The following is a 14,526-nucleotide window of genomic DNA, read 5'->3' as shown; positions in this document are numbered from 1 at the left end:
ATGAAAATCTCTCCAACTATTACAAAGTTATGGGCCATAGAAGCACTATGTTAACAAAAAAATGTCATAAAATAATGCACACAACTTACAATGGTAGTATAAAAAAATACATATCTCAAAACAAAATTAAAGTAGCCACAAGGGTTCCACAGAGCTCTGTCTCAACTGCAAACCATCATATGATAATTATTATTATTATTATCATTATTATTCAGTGCTCAAATTAATGGTTGCAAATATGCTGTTTTATGGTTTTGATATCTAATAAAAAAATCCATAAAAAATAATTCCTACCAGGAAATTGGAAAAGAAAGAACTATAACCAGGGTTCGAAATTTATTCATCAAAAAGAGTCTTTCCAACACCTGTCTCCTGAATGAACTTTCCGACACCTGTCTCCTAACTAAACTGTAAATTGCCAATGTTTACTTTAAGATGATATTGGAAGATATGCAAAGTGGAATGCAACAATAAAATGGATATGAAGACGTTTTTAAAAGAACACATGCCAGAAACAAGTTATTCAAAAACTTTTTCCACTTGGTAAACCATTCAGCTACTGGATAAAAAGAAGGTAGCAAATATTTTCAACCTGTGCCAAATTCTAACGATGCTTTGTGCTGGTCATGTATAAAATTTGCCTTTAAATATTTCAGTTTCCTTTTATTACTCTAAACCAAAGAAAAGTTCACAGTTCACAGAAGAATAATTTCTGTTGTTGCTGTTGTTGTTGTTGGCTTCTTAGTATTAAAAGGCATTTTTAGAACTTTAATTATGGCTATATTACACAAATGAGATGTAACTAAGTGCCTTTCCCAATAACAGGTAGAGGCATCTAACCCAAATCAGTGCCTTTCCCAATAACAGGTAAAGGCATCTAACCCAAATCAGTGCCTTTCCCAATAACAGGTAGAGGCATCTAACCCAAATCAGTGCCTTTCCCAATAACTGGTAGAGGCATCTAACCCAAATTAGTGCCTTTCCCAATAACTGGTAGAGGCATCTAACCCAAATCAGTACCTTTCCCAATAACTGGTAGAGGCATCTAACCCAAATTAGTGCCTTTCCCAATAACAGGTAGAGGCATTTAACCCAAATTAGTGCCTTTCCCAATAACAGGTAGAGGCATCTAACCCAAATTAGTGACAGGTGGAATATATATCTGTATAGTAGTATTATTACTTTAAAGCTTTGCGAAGGTTTTATATAATATCCAAACACTGATGATGATGGTGCTTAGCCATGGGAAAGAAGATTTCATATCATGAATTCATTAGTTATTGTCAATGTCAATTTTTGTGGTTGCATAAAAAATTATATTTTTGTCAATACCTAATTTAATGGATTTAGAAAGAGGAATTGTTGTTTCCACTTAAGAATCATTATTCAATGCTAAAATATTCTATGCATCTTCTTGTATGTTTGAGTTGTGGCTCAGCAAAACTCTCCTCTTCCTCCAAAGTTTCAAACAAATATAAGTTTAAACTGCTGCCAAAAGAAGCATTTATGTACATTTCTTTCTTAAAGAAATTTATACCCTTACACAATTCATGCAACCTCAAAAATACCTTGTACTAAGAACATCATTGACTTTAAGGCAAAAATCTTTTTACAAATTAAAGAAGCTCTTTATTTTCAACTAAAAGATATGTCTTTTACACTGAAATGGGTGCCCAGATTGGTTGTTATATAAAGGGTTTACAATTGTACCTCTGGTTCCTTTTTCCACTGCTGCAGCTGATCCTTATATTCTTTCTCCTCCTCTTCATCAGAATCCACAACGGGAAAATCTTTCAAGGACCTTTCTGTGCGTTCTGAACCATAGTATGCAATGGCACCACGGCCTTTCCGCTGCACAGCCTCCACTGGTTTTGTTATACCCTGACTGGTCTTTCCAAGTCCCTTTCCTACCTCATAGCCCATCTGAAGAAGTCATTATCAACATGATTTAATCCTATTTATTATACATACAATAAACATAATAGTGAAAACTAGATGACTTCTTTGCAATAAAGACTTGTTTTTGCCTTGACCTATGAGGAAGAAAGCACCATGACAAAGGAATAAATGTTTCATTTTCAGTGCTACACATATAACCCAATACTTCGTGCACATTTGCCAAAAGCAGGTGCTGGGAGGTTGTAAAATGGTTGTTATGGGTTGAAGACCATATTTGAGCACGTGTATGTTATTAATGGCAGTCAGTATATTTGGTGAAGGAAGAACTAGGGGAAATGTGGAAGAACCACCGACCCATAAGGAAGCTACTGGGAAGAACGAACACGCAAGCGCGCGCGCGTGCACGCACGCACGCAACACACACACACACACACACACACACACACATACACACACACACACACACACACACACACACACACACACACACACACACACAGGTCCAGCCTAAGATTTGAACCCACATAGACAGAAGTGATATGTCAATGATCTGTAAAGATATTCACTTTAAACCACTCAGCCCCCTGCCCCCCTGCCAGCGAAGCCAGTAGAATTATAAAATTATCTAAAAACAATGCAAAACATGTTTATGTAAAGTTATATAACTCCAGTTACACTAGCTCTTTGCATTCTTTTAATTGTCCTTCAAACTGCTTCTGGCTCCCATCAACTCTGTACAGTCATATAACACTATAAATTTACAGTACACAGCTCTTTGCATTCTTTTAATTGTCGTTCAAACAGTTTCTGGCTCCCATCAACTTTGTACAGTTATATAACACTATTTACAGTACACAGCTCTTTGCATTATTTTAATTGTCCTTCAAACTGCTTCTGCCTCCCATCAACTTTGTACAATAATATAAAACTATAAATTTACAGTACACAGCTCTTTGCATTATTTTAATTGTCCTTCAAACTGCTTCTGGCTCCCATCAACTTTGTACAGTTATATAACACTATTTACAGTACACAGCTCTTTACATTCTTTTAATTGTCCTTCAACTGCTTCTGGCTCCCATCAACTTTGTACAATAATATAAAACTATAAATTTACAGTACACAGCTTTTTTGCATTCTTTTAATTGTCCTTCAAATTGCTTCTGGCTCCCATCAACTTTGTACAGTGATATAACACTATTTACAGTACACAGCTTTTTTGCATTCTTTTAATTGTCCTTCAAATTGCTTCTGGCTCCCATCAACTTTGTACAGTGATATAACACTATTTACAGTACACAGCTCTTTGTCTTCTTTTAATTGTCCTTCAACTGCTTCTGGCTTCCATCAACTTTGTACAGTTATATAACACTATTTACAGTACACAGCTCTTTGTATTCTTATAATTGTCCTTCAACTGCTTTTGGCCCCCATCAACTTTGTACAGTTATATAACACTATTTACAATACACAGCACTTTGTATTCTTTTACTTGTCCTTCAAACTGCTTCTGGCTCCCATCAACTTTGTACAGTGATATAACACTATTTACAGTACACAGCTCTTTGCATTCTTTTAATTGTCCTTCAAAGTGCTTCTAGCTCCCATCAACTTTGTACAGTTATGTAACACTATTTACAGTACACAGTTCTTTGTATTCTTTTAATTGTCCTTCAAAGTGCCTCTAGCTCCCATCAACTTTGTACAGTTATATAACACTATTTACAGTACACAGCTCTTTGTATTCTTTTAATTGTCCTTCAGAGTGCTTCTGGCTCCTATCAACTTTGCTTTGAAGCTCCTTTTCCAATATCATTTCAAGGCAATCAGGATGGGTTTACATTGCCCATAAGCTCTTTTTCCAATATCATACCATGGCAATCAGGATAGGCTTACACTGCCCATAAGCTCCTTTTCCTATATCATTTCATGGCAATCAGGATGGGCTTACATTGCCCATAAGCTCCTTTTCCAATATCATACCATGGCAATCAGGATGGGCTTACATTGCCCATAAGCTCCTTTTCCTATATCATTTCATGGCAATCAGGATGGGTTTACATTGCCCATAAGCTCTTTTTCCAATATCATACCATGGCAATCAGGATAGGCTTACACTGCCCATAAGCTCTTTTTCCTATATCATTTCATGGCAATCAGGAAGGGCTTACATTGCCCATAAGCTCCTTTTCCAATATCATACCATGGCAATCAGGATGGGCTTACACTGCCCAATAGCTCCTTTTCCTATATCATTTCATGGCAATCAGGATGGGCTTACACTGCCCATAAGCACCTTTTCCAATATCATACCATGGCAATCAGGATGGGCTTATATTGCCCATAAGTTCCTTTCCCAATATCATTTCATAGCAATCAGGATGGGCTTACATTGCCCATACGCTCCTGTTCCAATATCATACCATGGCAATCAGGATGGGCTTATATTGCCCATAAGTTCCTTTTCCAATATCATACCATGGCAATCAGGATGGGCTTATATTGCCCATAAGCTCCTTTTCCAATATCATTTCATGGCAATGAGGATGGGCTTACATTCACTGACTGACATTTCAAAGTCAAGACACACACGAAAGGTTTTGAACACTGCTGATTACAGTTCACAAATAAAGAAATATATTGAAGAAATCTAATTTTTTTTAAAAACAAACAATGCAGTACACCATAAAGAAAACACAATTAAGTGAAATAAAGTGTTATGGGTAAGGGTGTGAAACTGATAAAATGACATGAATTACCAAACAAGACTGAGAAGGACAAAAATGACATGTTCTGAATATAGCATGTTTTATGCCAGAAAATGATCTTTTGTCACAAATTACCAGTAAAGACTGGAAAATACAGAAGAGATTCTCAAGTTATATGCCAGAAAATGATGTTACATTAAATTACATTAAATTACCAGAAAGACTTGAAAGGACCAAAAATATTCTTTTATGGCTTCAAATTTCACCAATTTTATTTGTTTATTCTTTAGGAAAAATTGTGACTTTTTTCTATAGCAGTGTGATTAATTAACAGGCTTGACAATTCTTGACATTAATGCCCAATTAAGGATGATGGGCATCTATGCATATGGTGTGAAGAAAAATAAGCAACTGTCCAACAGAAGTTGGTCTGAGGTAAAAATAAAAAAATAAAAAGTGAAAATGTCACAAAGACAGTGCAAACATTTTTAAGTATTCATCCAATGACAGAATCTCTTGTGAGCCATGTGGGGGCCATTGCTGCCACCTCCCCTAGTATGACATATTCATGATCAACTATGATTGTGTGGACAGAAATGTGGGAGCAAACCAATGAAATTTTTGCAATCACAACTATCTACACTAGACACTGAAGTGCAGTTGCATTGACTCACTCAGGAGGAGATGACACAATTATAAATTCCAGGTAAATTATGTCCTTGAAATCCTGTCTTCCTTCCACAGGTTTTTCTGACACAGAGGGGCACAAGTCCAACAACTGCATTTGAGTCTACAAGTTCATGCCCTTTTGGGTTTTATAAAGATCCAGTAGATCCATGCTATATTATGGCATTGTCATCTCAAAGTCACCCCATCCATCCATCAATCTCAATTTTGAGGATGTTACTCTTAGATCCATACATCTAGCAATGTACACAGCTTCACCTCATATAACTATGGGAATCAGTGATAGATCTGTCAATCTTGCCAGGCTTATGGCTACTGCAATGATGGGAATCAGTGATAGATCCATCAAGAGCCAGGCCTATGGCTACTGCATTGATGGGAATCAGTGATAGATCCATCAATCTTGCTTGGCCTGTGGCTACTGCAATGATGGGAATCAGTGATAGATCCATCAAGAGCCAGGCCTATGGCTACTGCATTGATGGGAATCAGTGATAGATCCATCAATCTTGCTTGGCCTGTGGCTACTGCAGTGATGGGAATCAGTGATAGATCCATCAAGAGCCAGGCCTATGGCTACTGCAATGATGGGAATCAGTGATAGATCCATCAAGAGCCAGTCCTATGGCTACTGCAGTGATGGGAATCAGTGATAGGTCCATCAATCTTGCTTGGCCTGTGGCTACTGCAATGATGGGAATCAGTGATAGATCCATCAAGAGCCAGTCCTATGGCTACTGCAATGATGGAAACCAATGATAGATCCGTCTAGAGCCAGGCCTATGGCTACTGCAATGATGGGAATCAGTCATAGATCCATCAAGAGCCAGGCCTATGGCTACTGCAATGATGGGAATCAGTCATAGATCCATCAAGAGCCAGGCCTATGGCTACTGCAATGATGGGAATCAGTCATAGATCCATGAAAAGCCAGTCCTATAGCTACTGCAATGATGGGAATCAATGATAGATCCATCAAGAGCCAGTCCTATGGCTACTGCAATGATTGGAATCAATGATAGATCCAGGCCTGTGGTACTGCCATGATTGGAATCAATGACAGATCCAGGCCTGTGATACTGCCATGATTGGAATCAATGATAGATCCAGGCCTGTGGTACTGCCATGATTGGAATCAATGATAGATCCAGGCCTGTGGTACTGCCATGATTGGAATCAATGATAGATCCAGGCCTGTGGTACTGCCATGATTGGAATCAATGATAGATCCAGGCCTGTGGTACTGCAATGATTGGAATCAATGATAGATCCAGGCCTGTGGTACTGCCATGATTGGAATCAATGATAGATCCAGGCCTGTGGTACTGCCATGATTGGAATCAATGATAGATCCAGGCCTGTGGTACTGCAATGATTGGAATCAATGATAGATCTAGGCCTGTGGTACTGCCATGATTGGAATCAATGATAGATCTAGGCCTGTGGTACTGCCATGATGGGGATTTTAATGATAGATCCATCTGTCCATCCAGGTCCACACGATGACAAGGACTGGCAATGACCAGACCACCTTCCACACAACCTGCAGTCATGCCAATCACACTCCTATTTAATCAGCCATCCATATCAGTCTGATAAATTTGGCTGGAATAGCTGACTAACCTTATGTTCAAGGTCTACATGCTGGGAAGCTATGGTGACTTACATAGAGATGACTGCATTGAGTTTTCTATGCTGCCAGGGATGATAAATATGGACATGGAGGCAGAACAGAAACAGGAAACTACACATAGTGAGTGTGGTGTTACTCTGAACAACAGCCTTACACAGATCTGACCGTGAAGTGAACTGAGTTTAGTTTTAAGGATGCCATAGAAAAGATAACAGGTGTTGTCAGCTTTGGAATGCCCTCTGCCTTCTACCACCACACATAACTATAAGGTAAAAGCTTACGTACATGTTGATGATGAGGAAGATACTCCATCCTTGTGGCAGCTTCCCCAGAAATCAGAGATCAACAGTCTATCTGGAAGAATTTGTGACATGGGAAATACCAGCAGTGTTTTCATTGCACTGATGAAAAACACAGTCTGCTGCCTTCCATACTGAAATCCCAGCTCTGGATAAGATTTAGATGCAGTAGACAGATCAACTCCATTTTTTATAAAGTAGATAAGACTGTTTTTCATACCACAAAAACGCTGGTTCAAAATGTTATTGCCATGTCTTTGATGTTAGACTTTGCCTCACTGGTGATATTTTGGCCTGCTAAAAAGTTGGCCAATTAACATGCGTGAAGGACAAAGGCCCAACTGCTCGAATCATTAAATGGGCAGCTCACTATTTGATTGGCAAAGGCATTGACTGCCTCAGCGAGTCTTGAAATGATATAATGTGATGCATGTTTACATTCCATGTCGGTCAGGCCACATCATTCTCTGGCATTACCAATAATGCCATTTGATTGGCCATTGCTTTCAAAATTGCCCAATCCACACAGTGTTATAAGACTAATCTTCCTGCCACAGAGGAAGGACAAGAGGCAAGCAAAGGAGAAAGGACCTTTTACATCACAAACTCAGATCCCAGCCTAATGCTGGACGCAAAAACCTAACCAATTTCAGAGACAACATTACAAGGGGAGCAAAAACAAGTTTCTACTCCTCCATGCCTCCTAACTCTCTTTGTTGACTTACCACAGCTTTAAAAATTTTCCAGTCATATCGCTACAATGTCTGCAGTGTAGCAATTTACAGTGATGTCCAGCACTGGGGCATCATCCCGCAGACATGTAGCATCTTGTCCCACTCAGTCATCATATTAGTTGCCTTTAGTGGGCAATCAGGGGTCATCATATTGGTTGCCTTTAGTGGGCAATCAGGGGTCATTATGTTGATTGCCTTTAGTGGGCAATCAGGGGTCATCATGTTGGTTGCCTTTAGTGGGCAATCAGGGGTCATCATGTTGGCTGCCTTTAGTGGGCAATCAGGGGTCATCATGTTGGCTGCCTTTAGTGGGCAATCGGGGGTCATCATGTTGGTTGCCTTTAGTGGGCAATCGGGGGTCATCATGTTGGTTGCCTTAAATAGGCAATCAGGGGTCATCATATTGGTTGCCTTTAGTGGGCAATCAGGGGTCATCATGTTGGTTGCCTTTAGTGGGCAATCAGGGGTCATCATGTTGGTTGCCTTTAGTAGGCAATCAGGGGTCATCATGTTGGTTGCCTTTAGTGGGTAACCAGGGGTCATCATATTGGTTGCCTTTAGTGGACAATCAGGGGTCATCATGTTGGTTGCCTTTAGTGGGCAATCAGGGGTCATCATGTTGGTTGCCTTTAGTGGGCAATCAGGGGTCATCATGTTGGTTGCCTTTAGTGGGCAATCAGGGGTCATCATGTTCTCTCTCACATCAATATACATGTTGAGAGCAGTGGCCATGTAAGTCCTCAAATGCTACTTGAAGAACACAGCAGCAAAATGTGACATACACAGTAACTCTTTCTCCCAGTACAATAGGATATCACTACTCAAGCCAGCTCAGCATATTCATATGATTAGAGCTGCCTCAAGAGGATTTCATATCATGAAATTAGAGTGATCTCTGTGAGCCTTGCATTCAAATGTAACATTTCTATCTGAGATATGACATATCATGAAATTAGAGTGATCTCTGTGAGCCTTGCACTGAAATGGAACATTTCAATCTGAGATATGACAGAAGAACTTGACTGGCATGCAGAGTCAGCCATCTCCATTTTTTATCTAAGGGATTTAGCTTCAAAAAGACAAACTTTGATGGGTCATGTGGCAGCAGCACAGATGAGCATCAGAGCCAATTAAAGTCAACACAGCCTCCTAGATTCATTGGATTTGGCAGTGGAATGTTGGTAAGAACAATTCAATAATCTTCTTAACTGGACATATGGGTCCCAGATCATGTGACTAAAGGCTGTGTTACTGTCAGGTTAGAAGAGAAGGTTATCATTTGCATGGGAAATCCAGTCTTTTATTCCTTAGAAGGATGCCCTTGGTATAGGTAGAATGCTCTGTATTCCCAACTCATATTACTTATTCTCCTAACATTAATATGACAAGGGAACAAATTCTGAGAATAAAGCTAATTTTTCAGGAAATTGTTTTTCCCAGAATACTTACCAAATCATATTACTTAAAAACCCTCCCAACCACCATGCCAAGTGAGCATTCTCATTGGAATATGGCTCAACTTGTACAATAACTACACAGATATGATGGCAACTATGGGAGATAATTGACACAAAAGTTATTGCGCTTTATCTACATGATAGACACAAAAACAAATCATTGTCTTTTTAGTAGGGCTGGATTTGGGTAGAAGGGTAACATCCTAAATTAAAGTTCTTGTAGTAGCATAATTTACTGGAGAAACAAAATTATACTACCAACTATTACTAACAGGCAAATGAAAGGATGCAACTCAGAGATAAATGTCTCTAAAAACTAGCAGGTACAACGGGTACAACTAAAATATTAACATTACTATCCTGTGACTAGCAGGTACAAAGGGGTATAACTCAACTGTAAACATTTCTACACATTACCTGCTCTTTAACAACAGATGAGTGTTACAGCACACTGATGTCATACATGCAGTCATACAGTGAAATTGTTTTTCTTGGATGTTATGTTTCAGAAGAAAAAATAGTATACACAATAAGGTTTTCTTTTTCTTTTCTGAAATGTCTTAGTATTTTTTAAATTAATAATATAAGGTTACAAGTTTTTACCTTTTGCAATAATTTCATTCCCACTCCTTTTGTGTGTTTTTCCCAGCCTCCAAATTCCCTGAAAGAAAAATTTAAACAGTTTAAAATGCTTCTGTAAGATGAAAAGATGAGGCGTTACTATTTGTAAGTGCCATAGATGTTTGAAAATAGACTAATGATTATACAAGAGTCCATCAAAGGGACTGATGCTCAATTTGCCCAAAATAATTCAAGAAAAAACTGCTTCTCTTTTTAACTGCTCAGTGGTGAAACCATCTAGTTGCCATATTGCAGGTAAAATCAACACCTTGACTTCCTGTTTGTGAGTTGAGGTACTGGATGTCAGATATGCAACACTTTCATTAAGGACCAACTATCATTATTAGTCTCTTGGTGAATAGCCCAAGACAAGTTGACCATCCATCATGAGGGTGTAGTGACAGAAGGAATTTCAAGATTTACAACAGCATTGGTCAGATAATCACTATCTTCATCTAGGACTAACAAGACATTACCAGTCTTTCAGAACCAAAGACACATATCAATTTAATCAACCACATATCAAGACACATATCACTTCAATCAACCACATATCAATTCAATCAGCCTTTCAGATAAAATAGCCACATCAAGGTTTTCAAGATGCCTAGCATGATGGCCCTATTTATAGCTGGCACCATTTTCATTTAGAACCAACCTGACATCACAGGACGTCTTTTTGTGAAATCTCCATGTCAATATGATCTTCTGTTCAGAAGTAGTGATAACACGATTTTCAAAATGGCTACCATGGCAGCCATATTGGATGTCAAATTGGCACCCTTGTCATTTAGGATCAACTCAACATCACACAAAGTCTTTCACTGAAAACACCAAGCTGATATAACCATCCAGTTATGATTAGTAACAATAACAAGATTTTCAAATTAGCTGTCATAGTGGCCATAGCGATGTACCAGGACCAAACTAGAGGTCAGGATGAATGTATCTGTAAAGTTTGGTATGAATCCTCCAAGTAGTTCAGGAGGAGTAGCAATAACAAACTTGTACTGCCAGCTATTCTAGTCTATGAACAGCCCAACAAACAACTTGTACTGCCAGCTATTATAGTCTATGACCAGCCCAACTAACAACTTGTACTGCCAGCTATTCTGGTCTATGACCAGCCCAACTAACAACTTGTACTGCCAGCTATTCTGGTCTATGACCAGCCCAACTTACAACTTGTACTGCCAGCTATTCTGGTCTATGAACAGCCCAACTAACAACTTGGATTACACATGGGTTTTTTCTATACAGACCTATAATTCACAAGAAATACAACTTCTTGACTTGATTTTTAAAATGTTTTTGAATTCTGAGACTAAGAGTAGGCTCAGAAATATGGAATCAGTGCTTTTTAGTGTTAAAGAAATATATGCATATCATTTTCAAGTCTTATTTCCTACCTCTTGATTAAATGAACAAGTTAAGCACCATAAATTTTTGGCCTTTTTCGATAAAATGCATTTGTCAATATTTGTTTCTGTTTTCCAGCCAAATCTAGTGCAGAAATAAATGTCATAAACATTTACCTTTAGATGTCAATCTTACACACCACAATGTGGAAAGATTTCCAAAGAGTTTACTCCATTTTATTAAGATACCGATAAAAGTAATAACAGCTCTCACTTTCATCTGAACTTAATCGAAATTGTATATATCAATAAGAACAGCCTCAATGAAATGTTAAAACATTTTCACTTCTGAAAGTCTGGTTTAATCACTACCACATATGTAAGGTATAAATAGTACAAACACTGCAAAATTCTAAACCTTGCAATTAAATAAAATGCATAAAAACATTGCAGAGCTCTAACCTTTGCAATTAAATACAATGTATACAAATATTGCAAAGTTCTAACCTTTGCAATTAAATACAATGCATACAAACATTGCAAAAATCATCAGTTACTAATGAACAGGAGGTACACTCTCAATATTGGTGTAACTGCAAGGAGGCTGGGAGAGATTGTATGTGTATTATGATTGGGTAAGTATTATCAAAGAAACATATTTTCCAAGAATAAATACATTACCGAATCAGAATACTTTTGGGGAATAGGTAAAAGGTGGAGGGAGATACATCCCTTTACCTTGGAGAGACCATCTCATATCCCCCATCTAAGGAAAGTGACACAGCTTGTAGATAACTAGAAATAGACTCCATATGTCTGGGAGCAGCTTCTAAATGGGAAACTGTTCCCTCTTGCAAATCTAGTGGAAGTCGTGAAGCACACCCTTATGAAGCTGTCAAAGTCACTTGGAAATGTAACCTTTTGTACCATCAGTAAAGGTTTCTTCCAATCAAAAATTGAGCTTTTCAGGATGAAAGATCTCTGATAAAAACTGGAGAAGTGTACCAGGATGGACATCCCATGGCATGGATAATTACAGTTAGCAAGAAGATTTGCTCATATATAATATTTGTGGTGACTGTCCCAGCCTTGTGGGCCAATATGCAAAGTCAATTCATTGGTGTAAGTTTAGTCTGATATGTGGAATAGATGTCCCGATTAATTCAGGACAAAAGTGTCTGTGTTGTCCTTCCCATCTTTTCAAGGCAAAATGAGGCATGATCTCACTCAATGCAATGACTTGGTCTTCCTGAATACCACATCTAAGGCCTGCACCAAGACTACTAGATGACCTTGACATGAAGTGTCTAGAATAGATAAGAATTACCTATTACAATATCTGGTTCCCCTTGAACAGTAGCCTTTATCTGGCAATGAAAGCAGGGGGATTCAAGAGTCATAGTGATCCATCTTGTTGGAACTGTATGTAGATGGGTCCAACAATAAGAAATACATTCACTGATTTTGCCTGATGATCACCAAAGCAGTGAGAAGGCAGGACTTTAAGAAAGGTGAACTAATTAAGCTCTTGAGAGCATTTTAAATGGTGTCTTGTTTAGCCTGGTGAATACAAATTCCACTTGGGCAAGGATACACTGTCATTGGCCAGGTGAAATTCAAAATGAACATAAAACTGGATAGGTCTTTGGTTTGTCTGATACTATCTCTTTCATAACAACACAGTGTGCCAGTGACCATGGAACGGTAGGTAAAACTGAGATTGGTGCTAAATGTTTCTCATAAAAGAGCCGTGGGAAGTTAGCTAATGAGGTATGGATGCCTACATTAGTATAACATGCAATTGTGCTCTCCAATGAGAATATATTCCATTGCTTTCATATGGTCATCTCACTTGAGGAATTCTCCACATGTTATGAAAACTGTTTGTTCTAAAGGGTGTATTTAATAAAATCTAGATGAGCAGGTTCAGTTCAGCAATTCTGTTGCAAGACTGATGAGGTTGGTCCAAGATTTCCCATGGAAGTAATCAGGATAACATAGATTAGTGAATATTTCAATTCCTTGCAATTCCCATGGAAGTAATCAGGATAACATAGATTCAGGAATATTTCAATTCCTTGCAATTCCCATGGAAGTAATCAGGATAACATAGATTCAGGAATATTTCAATTCCTTGCAATTCCCATGGAAGTAATCAACATAGATTAGGGAATATTTCCATTCCTTGCAATTCCCATGGAAGTAATCAGGATAACATAGATTAGGGAATATTTCAATTCCTTGCAATTCCCATGGAAGTAATCAGGATAACATAGATTCAGGAATATTTCAATTCCTTGCAATTCCCATGGAAGTAATCAACATAGATTAGGGAATATTTCAATTCCTTGCAATTCCCATGGAAGTAATCAGGATAACATAGATTAGGGAATATTTCAATTCCTTGCAATTCCCATGGAAGTAATCAGGATAACATAGATTAGGGAATATTTCAATTCCTTGCAATTCCCATAAAAGTAATCAGGATAACACAGATTAGGGAATATTTTAATTCCTTGCAATTGCCATGGAAGTAATCAGGATAACATAGATTAGGGAATATTTCAATTCCTTGCAATTCCCATGGAAGTAATCAGGATAACATAGATTAGGGAATATTTCAATTCCTTGCAATTCCCATGGAAGTAATCAGGATAACAAGGTACTCAGATTCTTTTGATTCCTGTATCACCTTCAGAACCTGAGGTGTTGGAGAAGGGTATACATTTGGTCATTCCAATTTACAGAAAGAACATTGATTATTCAGACCTTTTGGATCCAGGACTGATGAGACAAAGGTTAGGAATTTGGTATTCCATCTTGTCACCAACAGGTCCATTATAGGCTGATCACACTAATTATATATTCAGTGAAAACAGGAATGAAGAGTCAATTCCGTTTATATTAGTTCCTCCTTGAAGGACAAAGCATCCATTAGGCAGTCTAGTATATATCAAAGTGAAATGTGGATTTGTCATTGAGGACACCGTTAAAAAAAATCCCAAAGAAGAATACCGAGGCCTGGGTACTTGGTTCCACACTGCTGTTGGAGAGAAGTCACCGAAGTGGAGTTGTTGGACAGAATGAGAACTCCATTCCAAAGAAGGTTCTTCAGCCACCAATGAAAAAC

At 38.2% G+C, this 14,526-nt stretch overlaps 1 protein-coding gene across 3 annotated transcripts in view; it reads right to left on the bottom strand.

Moving 5' to 3' along the window:
* LOC149801197 (tuftelin-interacting protein 11-like) overlaps positions 1-14,526 on the bottom strand; it is a 77,146-nt gene that overhangs the window by 49,273 nt on the left and 13,347 nt on the right. For all 3 annotated transcript variants that reach the window (XM_089955239.1, XM_089955238.1, XM_089955240.1), the window contains 2 exons: positions 10,021-10,078; positions 1,711-1,923 (listed from right to left, as the gene is read on the bottom strand). In XM_089955239.1, the coding sequence (XP_089811365.1) occupies positions 1,711-1,923; positions 10,021-10,078 (271 nt within the window). The remainder of the gene's footprint in view (positions 1-1,710; positions 1,924-10,020; positions 10,079-14,526) is intronic.

The sequence above is a fragment of the Sinohyriopsis cumingii genome, chromosome 4 (genome assembly GCF_028554795.1).
Source record: "Sinohyriopsis cumingii isolate HCF-2022 chromosome 4, ASM2855479v2, whole genome shotgun sequence".
Taxonomy (NCBI): Eukaryota; Metazoa; Mollusca; class Bivalvia; order Unionida; family Unionidae; genus Sinohyriopsis; species Sinohyriopsis cumingii.
Note: the sequence above shows the minus strand (reverse complement) of the source record. Positions and strands in the feature narration are given on the sequence as shown.